This window comes from Rutidosis leptorrhynchoides, chromosome 2 (assembly GCF_046630445.1).
Source record: "Rutidosis leptorrhynchoides isolate AG116_Rl617_1_P2 chromosome 2, CSIRO_AGI_Rlap_v1, whole genome shotgun sequence".
In the NCBI taxonomy this organism is placed as follows: domain Eukaryota; kingdom Viridiplantae; phylum Streptophyta; class Magnoliopsida; order Asterales; family Asteraceae; genus Rutidosis; species Rutidosis leptorrhynchoides.
Window position 1 is genome coordinate 33957480 of NC_092334.1, and position 14158 is coordinate 33971637.

Below are 14158 nucleotides of genomic sequence, written 5' to 3' on the forward strand. Positions count from 1 at the left end.
GGACCATCCAAAATCTGTCTTCCTTTAATGAATGCCGATTGTTCTTTCGACACAAGATTACCAATAACAAGAGATAACCGGGAGGCTAAAATTTTAGTTATAATCTTGTATTGAATTCCAATTAACGAAATCGGTCTAAAGTCTTTAATACACATAGGATTATTAAGTTTCGGAATTAAGGTAATAAAAGCTGATAACGACCCTTTCGGAAAAACCTTATTAACAAACGCGTACCTTATAGATGATATTAAATCTTCTTTCAGATCCGGCCAGAATTTTTTAATAAACAAGAAGGTAAAACCATCGGGGCCAGGGGATTTATCATTACCACACTCCCAAACCGCGTTTCGAACCTCATCTTCTGTAACCATCGAATCCATTTGAGCAGCCTCGGTCGCTGTTAGCTTCGAAAATTCATCATGCATCTGAGCAGGGGTGTCTTCAGTGCATGTGCGAAGTGTGCAGCCGCACAGGGCCTCAAATTTTTAAGGGGCCCAAAATTTGTAAAATCAATGTAATAATTCATTTATTCGTGCATCGTAACGTAATATCTTACTTGCGGTCTATCATCTAACAAGAAAGACTTAATAGATTGACTTTTATAGGTTTTAAAAACAATATAATGGGAGTATTGACTATAAAGAGTTGACCAATTACTTCGTTACAAAAAATGTTAGGGGTACGGTTTTATATAAACAATAGTATAACTATAACGAGTTGACAACTATTTGAGAATAACACTTTGCAACGGTTGTTTTGAAAATTTTTAATTCTATTGATTACGCTATCATAGTATTATATATTATACGTATTGAAAAATTAACATTCATAGGGGCCCTTTTTAATTTTCGAACAGGGCCTCCGAAATTAGCGAGACGGCCCTGCATCTGAGGGGTCGTAACAACGGAGCTGGACGAGCAAATTTGCAGCCGTACCACTCCTTAAATGCATTTTTAACAATTCCCCGCTCCGTTACCCATACACCGTTTAAAGAAATACCTTGAATCGTTTGTTTATTTCTACGGTTTTTGAGCATACCATGAAAGAATTTAGAGTTTTCATCTCCTTCAACATTCCACTTTATTTTGGCTTTTTGAACAATATCTTGAGCCCCTAACCTTTGTATTTCGTTCCTTTCTTGTAATAAAACAAGTCTAGCTTGTCGATCCACCTCACGCACAGGATTCTCATCCATTCTCTTCTCAATAACCTCAATCTCCTCGTGAATAGCCCTCACCCCTGATTTTAATTCCACCCGTTTCGTTTTGACCCAGTTCTTAATACTAACTTTAAGAAACTTGAGTTTATCATTGAAAGCCACTGGAGATTTGTAACCATCCGCTAAAAAACATTCTTTCACAAATTCATTGAAACCGGGATAATTGATCCATGAATGAAAAAACTTGAATGGTTGCAGGCCATAATCAAGTTTCTTATCATGTAACAATAAAGGGACGTGATCCGAAAAACCTCTTTCAAGCGAAACTAATTTATGATCAGAGATACCCAAAAATACATTTATTATCTAATTCTCATGGCTTTTGACAACCCTTTTCTGCCTTCCATTAAACCTTACTCCACCCATGTAAAATTGTCCGATATTGGCAAGTAACAACAATTAAAAGTTGTCACACCTTAAAAAAGAAAACTAAAAAATATCTCCATTTAAAGACTTATTTGACTAACATAAAGATAGAACTTGGGATATAATCGTGATGGGAAAACACCAATTGTTTATATATACAAGAGTCCAAAACTTGAATCCCTAACAGAATATTTTGTGACAGTTACTTATACATATGAATCAAATAAACGCAATTGTTATTTTCGATATGTAGATTCATTCAAGAGATGATAGGTTTGTCTTGGGGTTTAGATAATTCGGGCACAATCTCCTGAGTCGCATATTACAACTGTATCTTGGTTAAGATGGCTAGCCAGGTCAGGTTGAACCTTAAGATACTCATTATTAACATAAGAAGCAGCTTTTTCTGCATACTCGGCGTTCACAAATGCTACACAGCACCCTCGGAACCCTGCACCACTGAACCGGGCTCCATAGACCCCGGGAGCCTTTACAAGGATATTGTATAGTTGGATTAATGGTTCACAACCTGAAGCACCATATCAAGAAAAAAACAAAAATTCTGCTTAGAGGTGACAATATGGGTTGGGTAATGGGTCAAACTGGCATGTAATTGTATATATATAGAATAAAAGAAGTACCACATTCATAGTTTTGAATTGAACTTAAACCAGAGGCAGAGATAAGCTTTCCAAATTCTTCAAAATTGCCACAACCCCAAGCCTCTAGTCCTAAAATCAAACAAACCATACTACTTCATAAAAAAATAAAAATAAAAATAGTTGACGGATCGTAGCATTTAAAAGAATACTGAAGATATATCATAAAACATAAACAAAATCATAGTTTATTAACAACAGAAAACAATTATCTTATCCTTGTATTGCTCATAATAATCAAGTCTTTTTACGATATATTGACCTAATAATCGTATAAGTGCTCATCTGAAATACGCATGTAAAGAAGCCACATTACGGAAAGAGTAAAACCTTTAATGACCCGCATATTCTCAGAGAAGTAGTGTTCTGCTCTTTTAGCTAGATCTGGTTCTAATTTGGACTGCGTAACAGAATGTCATAATGGTTAAGTAATGCATTAATGCTAGTAATTTTTTATTTTTTAAAGAAAATTAAGGAGATTAAGGGGGAAAAATAGAACCTTATGAGCCTCATATTCTTCTAGTTTAACTGTAAGAAAATTCATAGACAAAAGATGTAAGTTTAGAAGTAATACGGAGTAACAAAGAAACAGCAGGAAATAAAAAATACTACAATTCTAACCGTTACACAAGATCGGCTCAACGTCTTTTCCGGAGGCCCTATAGATAGTACAAACAATAATATGTAACACAAGAAGTAGCAATTCCAACCCATTTACTTACAAATAGATATCAGGTCAATCAAGTAAGATCATCAAGTTTAGTTGTATAGAAAATTAGTAAAAATGGGTTAATCATATCAAAAGTCACCCACAGTATACTGTATATTAGAGCAATAGGAGTAGTGAGTTCCGCCCAAAGTTCCATCAAATTTCCACATTGGGAACCTCGAAAATCAAAGTTCCTCTACTACCCACCCATGTTCCATGCCCAAAGTCTCAAATGGGACGTTAAACCTTGTTCTTTTCTTTTTTATTATTTCCATTATATTTTTCTATGGGTCCACATATACTCCTGAACACTGAACCTGAACAGTGAACCGCTCCTTCACTTTTTACCTTCAAAGTTCCTGAATAATACTAAATTGTAACACCGAGTTTGACGCGCCACAACTCCCTGTGCTCTTCAGAGTACTTTTTACACACTTAGATTTTAAAGATGAGTAGTTTTAAGTCCACCCAACCCGACCCATACAAAAATACCCATGACCTGACCTGACCCGACTCACCCGCACTGCCAATCTAATAAAAGGCAAGGATTCTTACGTTAGAAGAATCTTTGCAGCATCTCGACACTCAGTAACCCTCCGATTATATCCCAGGTTAGTTGTCAAAGCCTGTTTCAGACCCGAAAATGCAAGTAGTATCTTGTAGGCTTTTTTTGTATCATCGTTTTTCTCCATTTCAACCTTAGGTGGGTGTATAAGCTTGTGTAATTTGGTCTGCACAACATACGCCTTGTTTAGTATGAAATACCACAACCATATGATCGTTAATAAACTTTTCTTAAAGTTAAAATGGTTCTAGTAATACCTTGCAATCCATAAAAGTTAAGCAACCATAGCTCGAAAGCAATATTGCTGACTGGTCCAATATGCCATTTTTCAGACCCAAATATTCATTCTCAATCAACCTAAAAGGACCACGGTTAATGTTTAATAAACCCTTTTTTTCGATAATCTTAAATGCTATGCAAATTAACCCCGTCACTTATGAGCTAATTACCGGTCATATTCAATATTTTCTGTAGGAGAAACTGTAAGATTATTAGCACTTTCAAGAGCCAAAAGGTAAGCTATTCCAACCTGTTGAAACATAAAAAACGATGCAATTACCAATTTTAAACGCTATTGTATTAAGTTAGTAAAAAAAGTTATATATAGCGACTAGTGAGCATTAAGATGATTCGACAATAATTATGATTATTTGGGATTTGGATTGAATGTACAGTAAGCATAACAAGAAAAGAAAAAAAAAACTTACAGCAGCTGACGAGCTTAAACCGGAACTATCAAGACCCTTTGTACCGCATATGAATCCAGTGATACCCTGCACCAAACAGAATTTAGAACTTCAGAAGCTGGTGCCAAAAAGAGATTTTACATAATGTTGACTAGAGGTGGTAAAATGGGCGTATAATATAACAGGTCAAAACGGTTCTGAGTCAACCATGCCGCTTTTTAAAAGGGTTAATTGTCCGGAAATCTGTATTATAAACAGATATAGAGGTGGTAAAATGGGTTGATTGACTAGAAGTGGTAAAATGGGCGTACATAATGTTGCTTATTTCCTTTTTGTTAAAACTATCACTTGAATTTAAAGTTTTGTGTAGTTAGTATTATAAACAGTCAAAATGTTTTAACCTGTTTGAGATGGTTTCCTCTGCGTTGCAGCGCGTACAGTGCTCCTTTCGCATAACATCCCCATTTACATTCCTCTGATAATGAATCGTTTTGTTGGATCTTTCCGTTTGACTTAGCATCATTCTTCAAAAGCTGAACTTGGTCAACTCTGTAGTCAAATGATCCCACTCAAATAAGTTCAACAAAAAGTGATCAGTCATCGTAAAAAATTGCGAAAAGAAAAAAAGTGTGTTCACCTAAATCGAACTTCTCCACTGAATTGTCCAGACCTTAAAAGAACCTTTGCATACAGATTCGTTTAACATGAAGAGCACAAACGGCTATTAAATCAAAATAAATATTTAAAAAATAACACTTATTACTGTAGGAATACTAAGTTTCGAACATTGTTCATTTGTTATTCGTTAACACCATATAAAAAAAGATTTAAATTTGTGAGAATTATACCTGAGAATCATTAGAAGGCACAAATCCAAGAATTATACCCTTATCGATTGTCATCGCTGAAACTACTCCACCCTATATATATCATCAAAAAATAAAAAAGAAGGTGCAGGGTCAATTAAGTGAATGCTATTTTAAAAATAGATGCACGAATATTTAGGTAAAAAAATGATATATATATATATATATATATATATATATATATATATATATATATATATATATATATATATATATATATATATTATTCAACCTGATGATCGATATGAGCTCCCAATGGGCAAATTCTGTATGGAGATACAACAATCCTAACAATATTAACATCTACACCAGCCATTTCAGCAACTATCTTCTTGATGTTATCTAACTGTAAATACACAAAGTAGTGACAGAATGAATATGTAATACTAGTTTCATTTCTACAGTTCAAAGTATATGGCAGTTTACTTTGTTACACTAATGTCCAAATCCTATAGAATATTCTCATAACTTCTTTTGTTAAACTTGAACATTCAGAATCCGTTTAAATGCACATTCAAACACACCCTACGAATAGATACACAGCATGTGTACAAGAATAAACAAGCACACAAAATGGTGCCATCAGATGATTGCGGTTAAATGATAATCGCTAAAATATGAATCACAATTCATAACTAGTAGTATACCATCGTCATTGGCTACAAATGATTCTTGCAAACAAATCCAATCACCTCAAAATGGTGATGAAAAGTTAGCTTAAACCGATAACCATTAATGATGTTGTTATCATCATCAAATCATCAAATTATATAAAGGAAAATACATCTTATAATATCTAAAAATTACAACAATACCCAATCACACAAATGTGAGGTATGAGGAGATAAGACATAGACAATCTTTTCTCTACACAGAATAAAAAAAGGAAGTCACTTTTCCACTAGGAAGTAGAGAAAAACGTTTTTCTACTCACAGTTTGAAAAATTCATCACTCCCTCTACTCGATAATAGAGACTGTTTCTAGAAGGACCTCCGGCCAACAGTAGCAGATCTAGGATAAAAACTCAAAGGTTTTCTAATTTTTTTTTTACAAAGTACCCTTCATAATTGTTACCTGTTGTTTACTTTCAAAATATCATAAATCCTACACACATATGGGGTCTCATAGTTCAATTTAATGGCGTCCTATAATTTTGAGGATATTTAATAAAAAATAAAAAGATAGTGGGTCATTGGATCCCATGATCAATTTAGTATATTCGCCATTGTCGGCCAATATGAAATAACAAAAACATAGATATAAATATTAATATCTAAAATTTGTGAGTACCAAATCCAAAAGAAGATGAACTCTGCCATTAGAACATGGATTTAATTAAATCCCATCATAACAAAACATATAGTAGATTACATGTTTAAATCTATTACTAAATGCAGTATAACGCCAAAGATTCACTTAATGATACCAATCAACAATGAGGTGTATTGTGAGAGTACAATCAAACGTTGACTAACTAATAATAATAACACATTGCATCATCAATCATCAATCATCAATCATTAATCAATAACAACAATATCATTACAAATCAAAAATTGAAATATTTAAGAATGATTACCTCAGAATCAGAGGGCCAAGATAAGACACCCATTTTTTTTTTTTTTCAAGGACTAACTCTGTTTTTGGATCTGGGATTCTGATGAGATTTTGTAATGAAGTAAAGTTGAAGGATTAATTAAAAGGTGTTGGGTGGATGAAGTTGTAGCGCCAAATTATTATTAGAGGATGTGAATGAAACTGATAATGAGTTGAAATGTCAAATTATTTATAATTATGTTTGAAATCTAAGCATCGTCAGTGTACTCTGCTCTGCGTAACTGGTTGGATATACAAACTCCATTCAATATAATACGTGGCAATTAGGTTTTTTGCACTTGTTTCCTGTCGGTTATCATTATGTAATTTATTTATAAATTTTTCGCAATACCTCGTACGCTTTTAATACATAAAATAAAAATAAAATGTGTACTCCGTATAAATTAAATTGAGTAAATTAAGAAAAAAATTATCTTGATGGTTTTCGAAAAAAATATATTTAATGATTTTTTTTTATCTATGCGGATGTAGATGATCTTTTATTTAATAAATGTGATATTGTTAGTGAATTACATTAATGATCATTAACTTTTGGTTATATTTTATTTATTACTCTGTAATTAGTTATTTCTATACTAAATAATTTTAACGTTATCTGATCATTTATAATCTATAATCATAACTCTTCATAACTCATTTAAATAATAATTTTCAAAAAATTTTGAATACTAAATAATAAATAAATATTATTTAAAGCTTCAATATGTCAACAAACAGTATATAATTAAATTAATATATATATATATATATATATATATATATATATATATATATATATATATATATATATATATATATATATATAGTGGTAGGATCAAGAGGGAAGTAATCATTCGGGGGAAGCAAAAACTTTTTTTTTTCGTTTTTTGAAAAAACTTTGTTCACGAACATTATAGATGAGATGAAAATATGAACATTTAGTAGAGACACTTTGTGATAAATGTTTTTATTTTGGCGGAAAAACGCTCGAAGAAGTAATATATAACAATTATCGTGTTTTTCGAGCGTATTTTGAGGTTTTAGCTATTGGGGTTTAGATATTAGGGTTTAGATATTAGGGTTTATAGGGTTTAGATATTAGGGTTTAGAAATTTAGGGTTTAGGGTTTAGATTTAGGGTTTAGATCGAGTTTTTAACACGAACGGTTTAGAGTTTAGGGTTTAGGGTTTAGGTTTTGGTGTTTTGGGCTTATGGAATAAACCCAAAACACCAAACACCAAACCCTAAACCCTAAACCCTAAACCCTAAACTCTAAATCGGGCTAAATTTTACATCACAAAACATGAAAAAAAAACGTTCATATTCTTTGTGATGACCCGGGAATTTCCGACCAAATTTAAACTTGAATCTTATTTGATTTCGATACGATAAGCAAAGTCTGTAATGTCGATGTTTCAAAAACTTTGAATTGTGTTCATGTAATCAATTACCTTTCGACTGTTCTCGACGATTCACGAACCATTGATCGTAAATAGAAATGTATATATATAAATAAATATATATGTAAATAATTATATATTATGAATTAAATATATTAATAAACCAGTATGTGATTTAGAAAGAAAACTTAAACTTGATATTTAAAACATGATTAAATATGAAGTAGTTGAAATATATAAATATATGAATATATACACATATATATAGGATTAATATACATAATTATTAATTGTATGCATATTTGAAATATACATATGAAATATTTGATATTATTTAATATATAATAGATTACATAAATAATAATAGGTAATATTGATATATTCAATTTAAATTTAATAATAAATATAATTGTTATACTAAGAATATTATTATTACTTTTACTATTATTGTCAATATTATTATTAATATTAAAATCAGTATTATTAATAGTATTATTTTCAATATATAATATATAAATATGAAATTGGATATATATATATATAAATTGATATATTATTATTACTTATAATATTATTATCTTTATTAATAATATAATTAGTATTATTAATATTATCGATAATAATATTATTATTACCATTTTTATTATTATTATTATTATGATTATTTATTATTATGATTATTATTATTTCTATTATTATTTCTATTATTATTATTATTATTATTATTATTATTATTATTATTATTATTATTATTATTAGTATTTTATTTTATTATTAACAAATTTTAATAATATAATTATTAATTAGTATTATTATTATGAATACATTTATTAATAAAGTTAATTATATAATCAGTCTATTACACGTAAATTATATCATATCACTGTCAAATTTTATATATATTTTTTTTCTGCATTCTATTTCGCTCGTGATTATTAGCCGACACCTGCAGTATATGATTGATCCTCTTATTGATAAAAATCATTCAATATTTCCAGCATCACATTCAAATACCGCTAGTTCTATAAGGTACCAGTTGAGGAATCAAATTTTTTTTTTTATTTATTTCGATATCTCTGTTCGTATGACCTTTTTGCTCATATTTCGAAATCGAATTCATTTTTAAAAATCTAATAATGCAGAAGTGTCCCAAATCACGTCGTGAAAGTTTCCTCAAATTCTCAGGTTCCAATTCCTTTTAACGAATTCAAATTTTCGAGTCAAACCTTAAAAAAGAAAAAGTCAAACTTATGTTCTTCGATCAAATTGAAGTTTTAGAAGTTATCTTAGTTGAAATTAATGACTCATAAAGTTTTTATAGATGATTTAAAACATGATTCATGTTGTAACAATTGGCCAAATCTTTAAAGAATTCGAAATCAATTTTTTTTTTTTGAAGACCTGCGACGAACACAGCTTTCTGTTTTGATTTTTTTTTTGATGTCTTTTAATTTACAAACACAACTTTAAATCACATATGCCTCAATTTTACATCTTAAATTATACCTCTGGTCGATGCAGTTGAATCCCCGATCGATTTAAATTTGAAGAAGATAGAAGATGAAGTTAGAACAAATTAATACGGTTTATATAATTTAAAGTTCAGTTAATTTTAGAAAAATTGGAACTATCGGATGGTTAAAGTGTTGGTGCGGGTGAGCGAGAGGTCGGGGGTTCGAGTCTGGTTCGCGACATTATTTTTTTTAAAAGCTTCTTCTAAGGTAGTCCCTTTTTCTTTTATTATTACTATTATTAATATTATCATTTTTATTATTATTATGATTATTATTGTTATGTTTATCATTAGTAATTGTTATTATTACAAGTATTATTATTATGGTTATTAGTGTTATTACTATGGTTATTATTATTATTATTATTATTATTATTATTATTATTATTATTATTATTATTATTATTATTATTATTATTATTATTGTTTTTATAAGTATTATAATAATTATTATTAGTATCATAATATGTGTTATAACAATTATCATTATTATTAGTATAAGTATCATCCATGTTATTATCATTATTAATTTATCATTTTAGCACTACTATTATTATTATGATTATGATTATGTTTAGGATTATTATTATTGTTATTATAAAAACAATACAAGTTATTATTATTCTCACTAATATTAGTATAAATATCTTTTTTTCGTAATCATTAGTTTTACTATTATTATTATTAACATAAGTATCAATTTTTAACAATATCGTTATTATTATTAGTATTACCAATATTAAGAAAGTTATTATTATTAGTAAATCATTATTATCAAAACTATCATTTTTGTTACAAATAAATATTTTGTACCTAAAATATACTTAATACATATATATTATAATTATATTAATAGTTTATATACCACATATCAAACATAATAACATTACTTATATAAATACTTGTATATGACAAATTAAGGATATTTTTATATAATACTAACTATATATATATATATATATATATATATATATATATATATATATATATATATATATATATATATATATATATATATATATATATATATATATATAGTTAGTATTATATAAAAATATAACTAAATTTATAGATATTAAATATTTTGAATATATACACAAACTAAATAAGTATAATATATAATTTAAGTTATAATATATAAACTTGTTCGAATACAATTATACATTTTAATAAATATACAAATGATATAGGTTCGTGAATCCGAGGCCAACCCTGCATTGTTCAGTATCGTCATATGTATTTTTACTACAAAATACATTATGGTGAGTTTCATTTGCCTTTTTACCCTTTATATTTTTGGGCTGAGAATACATGCGCAATTTTTATAAATGTTTTACGAAATAGACACAAGTAATCGAAACTACATTATATGGTTGAATGATCGAAGCCGAATATGCCCCTTTTTGCTTGGTAACTTAAGAATTAGTAAACCGATCTACTAATTGACGCGAATCCTAAAGATAGATCTATGGGCCCGACGAACCCCATCCAAAGTACCGGATGCTTTAGTACTTCGATATTGTTTTATATCATGTCCGAAGGATTTCCCGGAATAATAGGGGATATTCTTATATGCATCTTGTTAATGTCGGTTACTAGGTGTTCAATCCATATGAATGATTATTTTTGTCTCTATGCATGGGACGTATATTTATGAAAACTGAAAATGAAAATCTTGTGGTCTATTAAAATGATGGAAATGATTATTTATGTTAAACTAATGAACTCACCAACCTTTTGGTTGACACTTTAAAACATGTTTATTCTCAGGTATGAAAGAAGTCTTCCGCTGTGCAATTGCTCATTTTAAAGATATTACTTGGAGTCATTCATGACATATTTCAAAAGACGTTGCATTCGAGTCATTGAGTTCATCAAGATTATTGTAGTGACCCGAACTTTTCCATGTTTATATATATTAATTGAGATTGATATTTACATGACTAAATGTTTCCAACGTGTTAAGCAATCAAACTTGTTAAGACTTGATTAATTGAAATAGGTTTCATATAGACAATTGACCACCCAAGTTGACCGGTGATTCACGAACGTTAAAACTTGTAAAAACTATACGATGACATATATATGGTTATATATATAGTTAACATGATTTTATTATAAGTAAGTATCTCATTAGGTATTTTAACAATGAGTTATATACATAAAAATGAGACTATTAAATTAAGAAACTCGAAAACGATATATATAACGATTATCGTTATAACAACGTCTTACTAGGTACATATGAATCATATTAAGATATTTATACACTTGGTTAATTATGTTAAATGATAAGTAAATATATCACTAAGTGTATTAACAATGAACTACATATGTAAAAATAAGACTACTAACTTAATGATTTCGAAACGAGACATATATGTAACGATTATTGTGACACCGCTAAATTTTTTTTTATATATACACATACGTGGCGGAAGCATAATATTACTTAAATACGATATCCACATTAACTATTGTTAATACAACATGTGTCACGTGTCATTACAAAATACTTGTTTATACGGAGAAGACGTATTTACAATACATTTACAAAGTATCACTGTTTAAACAAAACAAGACAACATCAGAGTTGACTCCTGTTAAACATAACATCACCATGCCCGTCTTCTCCCAAAAGCACAATCTACAAAAGCTATCAACCTGCAGGGAGGAGATGGAGGGGAATTAGCACGAAGCTAAGTGAGTACGACTAGCTACAGGCCATAGCATACAGAAGTGTTATACTAATCATGTCACAATAGTCTAACACACAAACATCACCCAAGTGCCGTCTACAGAGACTCTGGCGGCTCGGCCAAACCATTAACCACCAGCTGATCGGACTGGGGCTTTGTGACGATCGCTCCAAATCCATATGGACGAACACGTCATTCATCGATTTCATTGCGAGGTATTTGACCTCTATATGATACGTTTTGTAAACATTGCATTCTTTTGAAAAGGCACACCATAAATGAATATTTAAATCAAAGGTTTTCGAAATCTGATGATTTCTACATATAGACAATCACCGTAATATAATAATTTACAATAATACTTCCATTGACAATGCAGTCAAAATAAGATACATGGTGATGATTTGGTGAATGCAACGTTTCCTTGAAAAATATGCCATGTATGACTCCATGCACATAGCTTGTCTAACATATAAGCAAACAGCGGAAGACTTCTAGGGAACCTGAGAATAAACATGCTAACAAGTGTCAACACAAAGGTTGGTGAGTTCATAGTTTTAATGTTTTGCATAATCTGTACATAAAGGTGGATCACAAGATTTCAGTTGTTTCATCCAGAAATGTTTATCAAAAAATTCTACGAAATTGAGCACCCTGGTAACTAAACTTAACGTATATATAATTTATACCCTTTGTATAATCATCTTAATAATACACGCAAACCAACGTGTACGCTTCTCAAATAGCATACGTCCGTTAAAAGGCTAGTGCTCTAGCTCGGATGGGGATATCAAGCCCTATGGATCCATATACTACTACTCGCGCCCACCGGTTCTTATAACTGGCAGTTACTAGTTACCAAAGCTAAGGGATTTTTGGTTCAAACTCAGTGTAGAATTAAGTATGTACTTGTATCCATTGCGTTTAAAATAAAGTGCATGTATTCTCAGCCCAAAAATATATATTGCAAAAGCATTTAAAAAGGGAGCAAATGAAACTCACCTTAGCCGCATATAAAGTCGTTCACAAAAATGTGATCGAAACTCGAATTACCAAATAACCGTAGATCTCAACCTAGAGAACATATGTTGGTCAATACATGTCTATCAAGCTAGGTCAGGTCATAGTGTATCACAATCCTAATGCTCGATATTGACATACAAAAGTTATCCAATGTTGTTTCAAAAAGTCAATTTTGACAATAGTTTAACAAAACGAGACGTACCTTATATAAGGATTCATTTACTCGGTTGGTAATATTCAAAAATCCAATTTATCAATCTCGTAAACAAGTTATTTAAATCTTAATTGCAGATTCAAAAGCAATTTCAATTAACGTCAGTCATAATTCAGTTGATCATATCTTTTAATCCGTTCATCGAAACTATTCGGTGTCTAAATGAAAAGTTACTAATTTTTCGCCAGCTTTCCAAAAACATGTATATCATATACCTTTTACCAGTAATATTTTTATTTAATTCGGGATTCATTATAAACTGTTTAACGACAAAATTTAGCATACAAACATGTATAAATATATATACTCGAGCACTAGACATGTATACACTATTAATATATAAAAAAAGATAAAATATGAGTGCTTACGTATCATATTGAGATTCAATATTGTAGGAAAGTACGTAGATGTAACGGAGATGATAAACACTAGATTTGATTCACAAATATACCCCCGAACATTACCCATAACCTCCTTGGCAATAACCCATAATTTCCTTAGCTCTATCCCGCTCGAAAACATATTTTGAAAGTGACACGCTCATGACCTCGTCGTAGTATTTTATGTATAAATAATAATACTTATACTACTAATAATAATATTAGGAATAACAATAATAATAATAATAATAATAATAATAAT

The 14158-nt window shown here is 29.8% G+C and overlaps 2 protein-coding genes across 3 annotated transcripts; both read right to left on the reverse strand.

Annotated features, from left to right (window-relative positions):
* Positions 1-841: 841 nt before the first annotated feature.
* Positions 842-1585, reverse strand: LOC139887774 (uncharacterized). The gene is made up of 2 exons (XM_071870830.1): positions 1582-1585; positions 842-1485 (listed from the first exon to the last, which is right to left on the reverse strand). The coding sequence occupies exons 1-2, from the start codon at positions 1583-1585 to the stop codon at positions 842-844; spliced, it is 648 nt and encodes a 215-aa protein (XP_071726931.1).
* A 135-nt stretch (positions 1586-1720) lies between these two features.
* Positions 1721-6931, reverse strand: LOC139890706 (galacturonokinase). 2 transcript variants are annotated; one of them, XM_071873616.1, is made up of 14 exons: positions 6651-6931; positions 5303-5416; positions 5053-5124; positions 4842-4885; positions 4606-4753; positions 4226-4291; positions 3968-4047; positions 3776-3875; positions 3509-3684; positions 2866-2903; positions 2744-2772; positions 2575-2644; positions 2227-2316; positions 1721-2114 (listed from the first exon to the last, which is right to left on the reverse strand). In XM_071873616.1, the coding sequence occupies exons 1-14, from the start codon at positions 6681-6683 to the stop codon at positions 1873-1875; spliced, it is 1302 nt and encodes a 433-aa protein (XP_071729717.1). In that variant the 5' UTR covers positions 6684-6931; the 3' UTR covers positions 1721-1872. The 2 variants fall into 2 exon arrangements, with proteins under 2 accessions (XP_071729717.1, XP_071729718.1); XM_071873617.1 differs by lacking the exon at positions 5303-5416.
* Between the last annotated feature and the right edge of the window lie 7227 nt (positions 6932-14158).

Bases quoted from the DNA above. Each gene is read 5' to 3' on its own strand.
- LOC139890706 (XM_071873616.1), bottom strand. From the start codon at position 6,683: ATGGGTGTCTTATCTTGGCCCTCTGATTCTGAG. The intron at 5,417-6,650 runs GTAATCATTCTT...GTGTATTTACAG, and splicing joins CTTGGCCCTCTGATTCTGAG to TTAGATAACATCAAGAAGAT. The intron at 2,773-2,865 runs GTTAGAATTGTA...ATTTTCTTACAG, and splicing joins TGAGCCGATCTTGTGTAACG to TTAAACTAGAAGAATATGAG.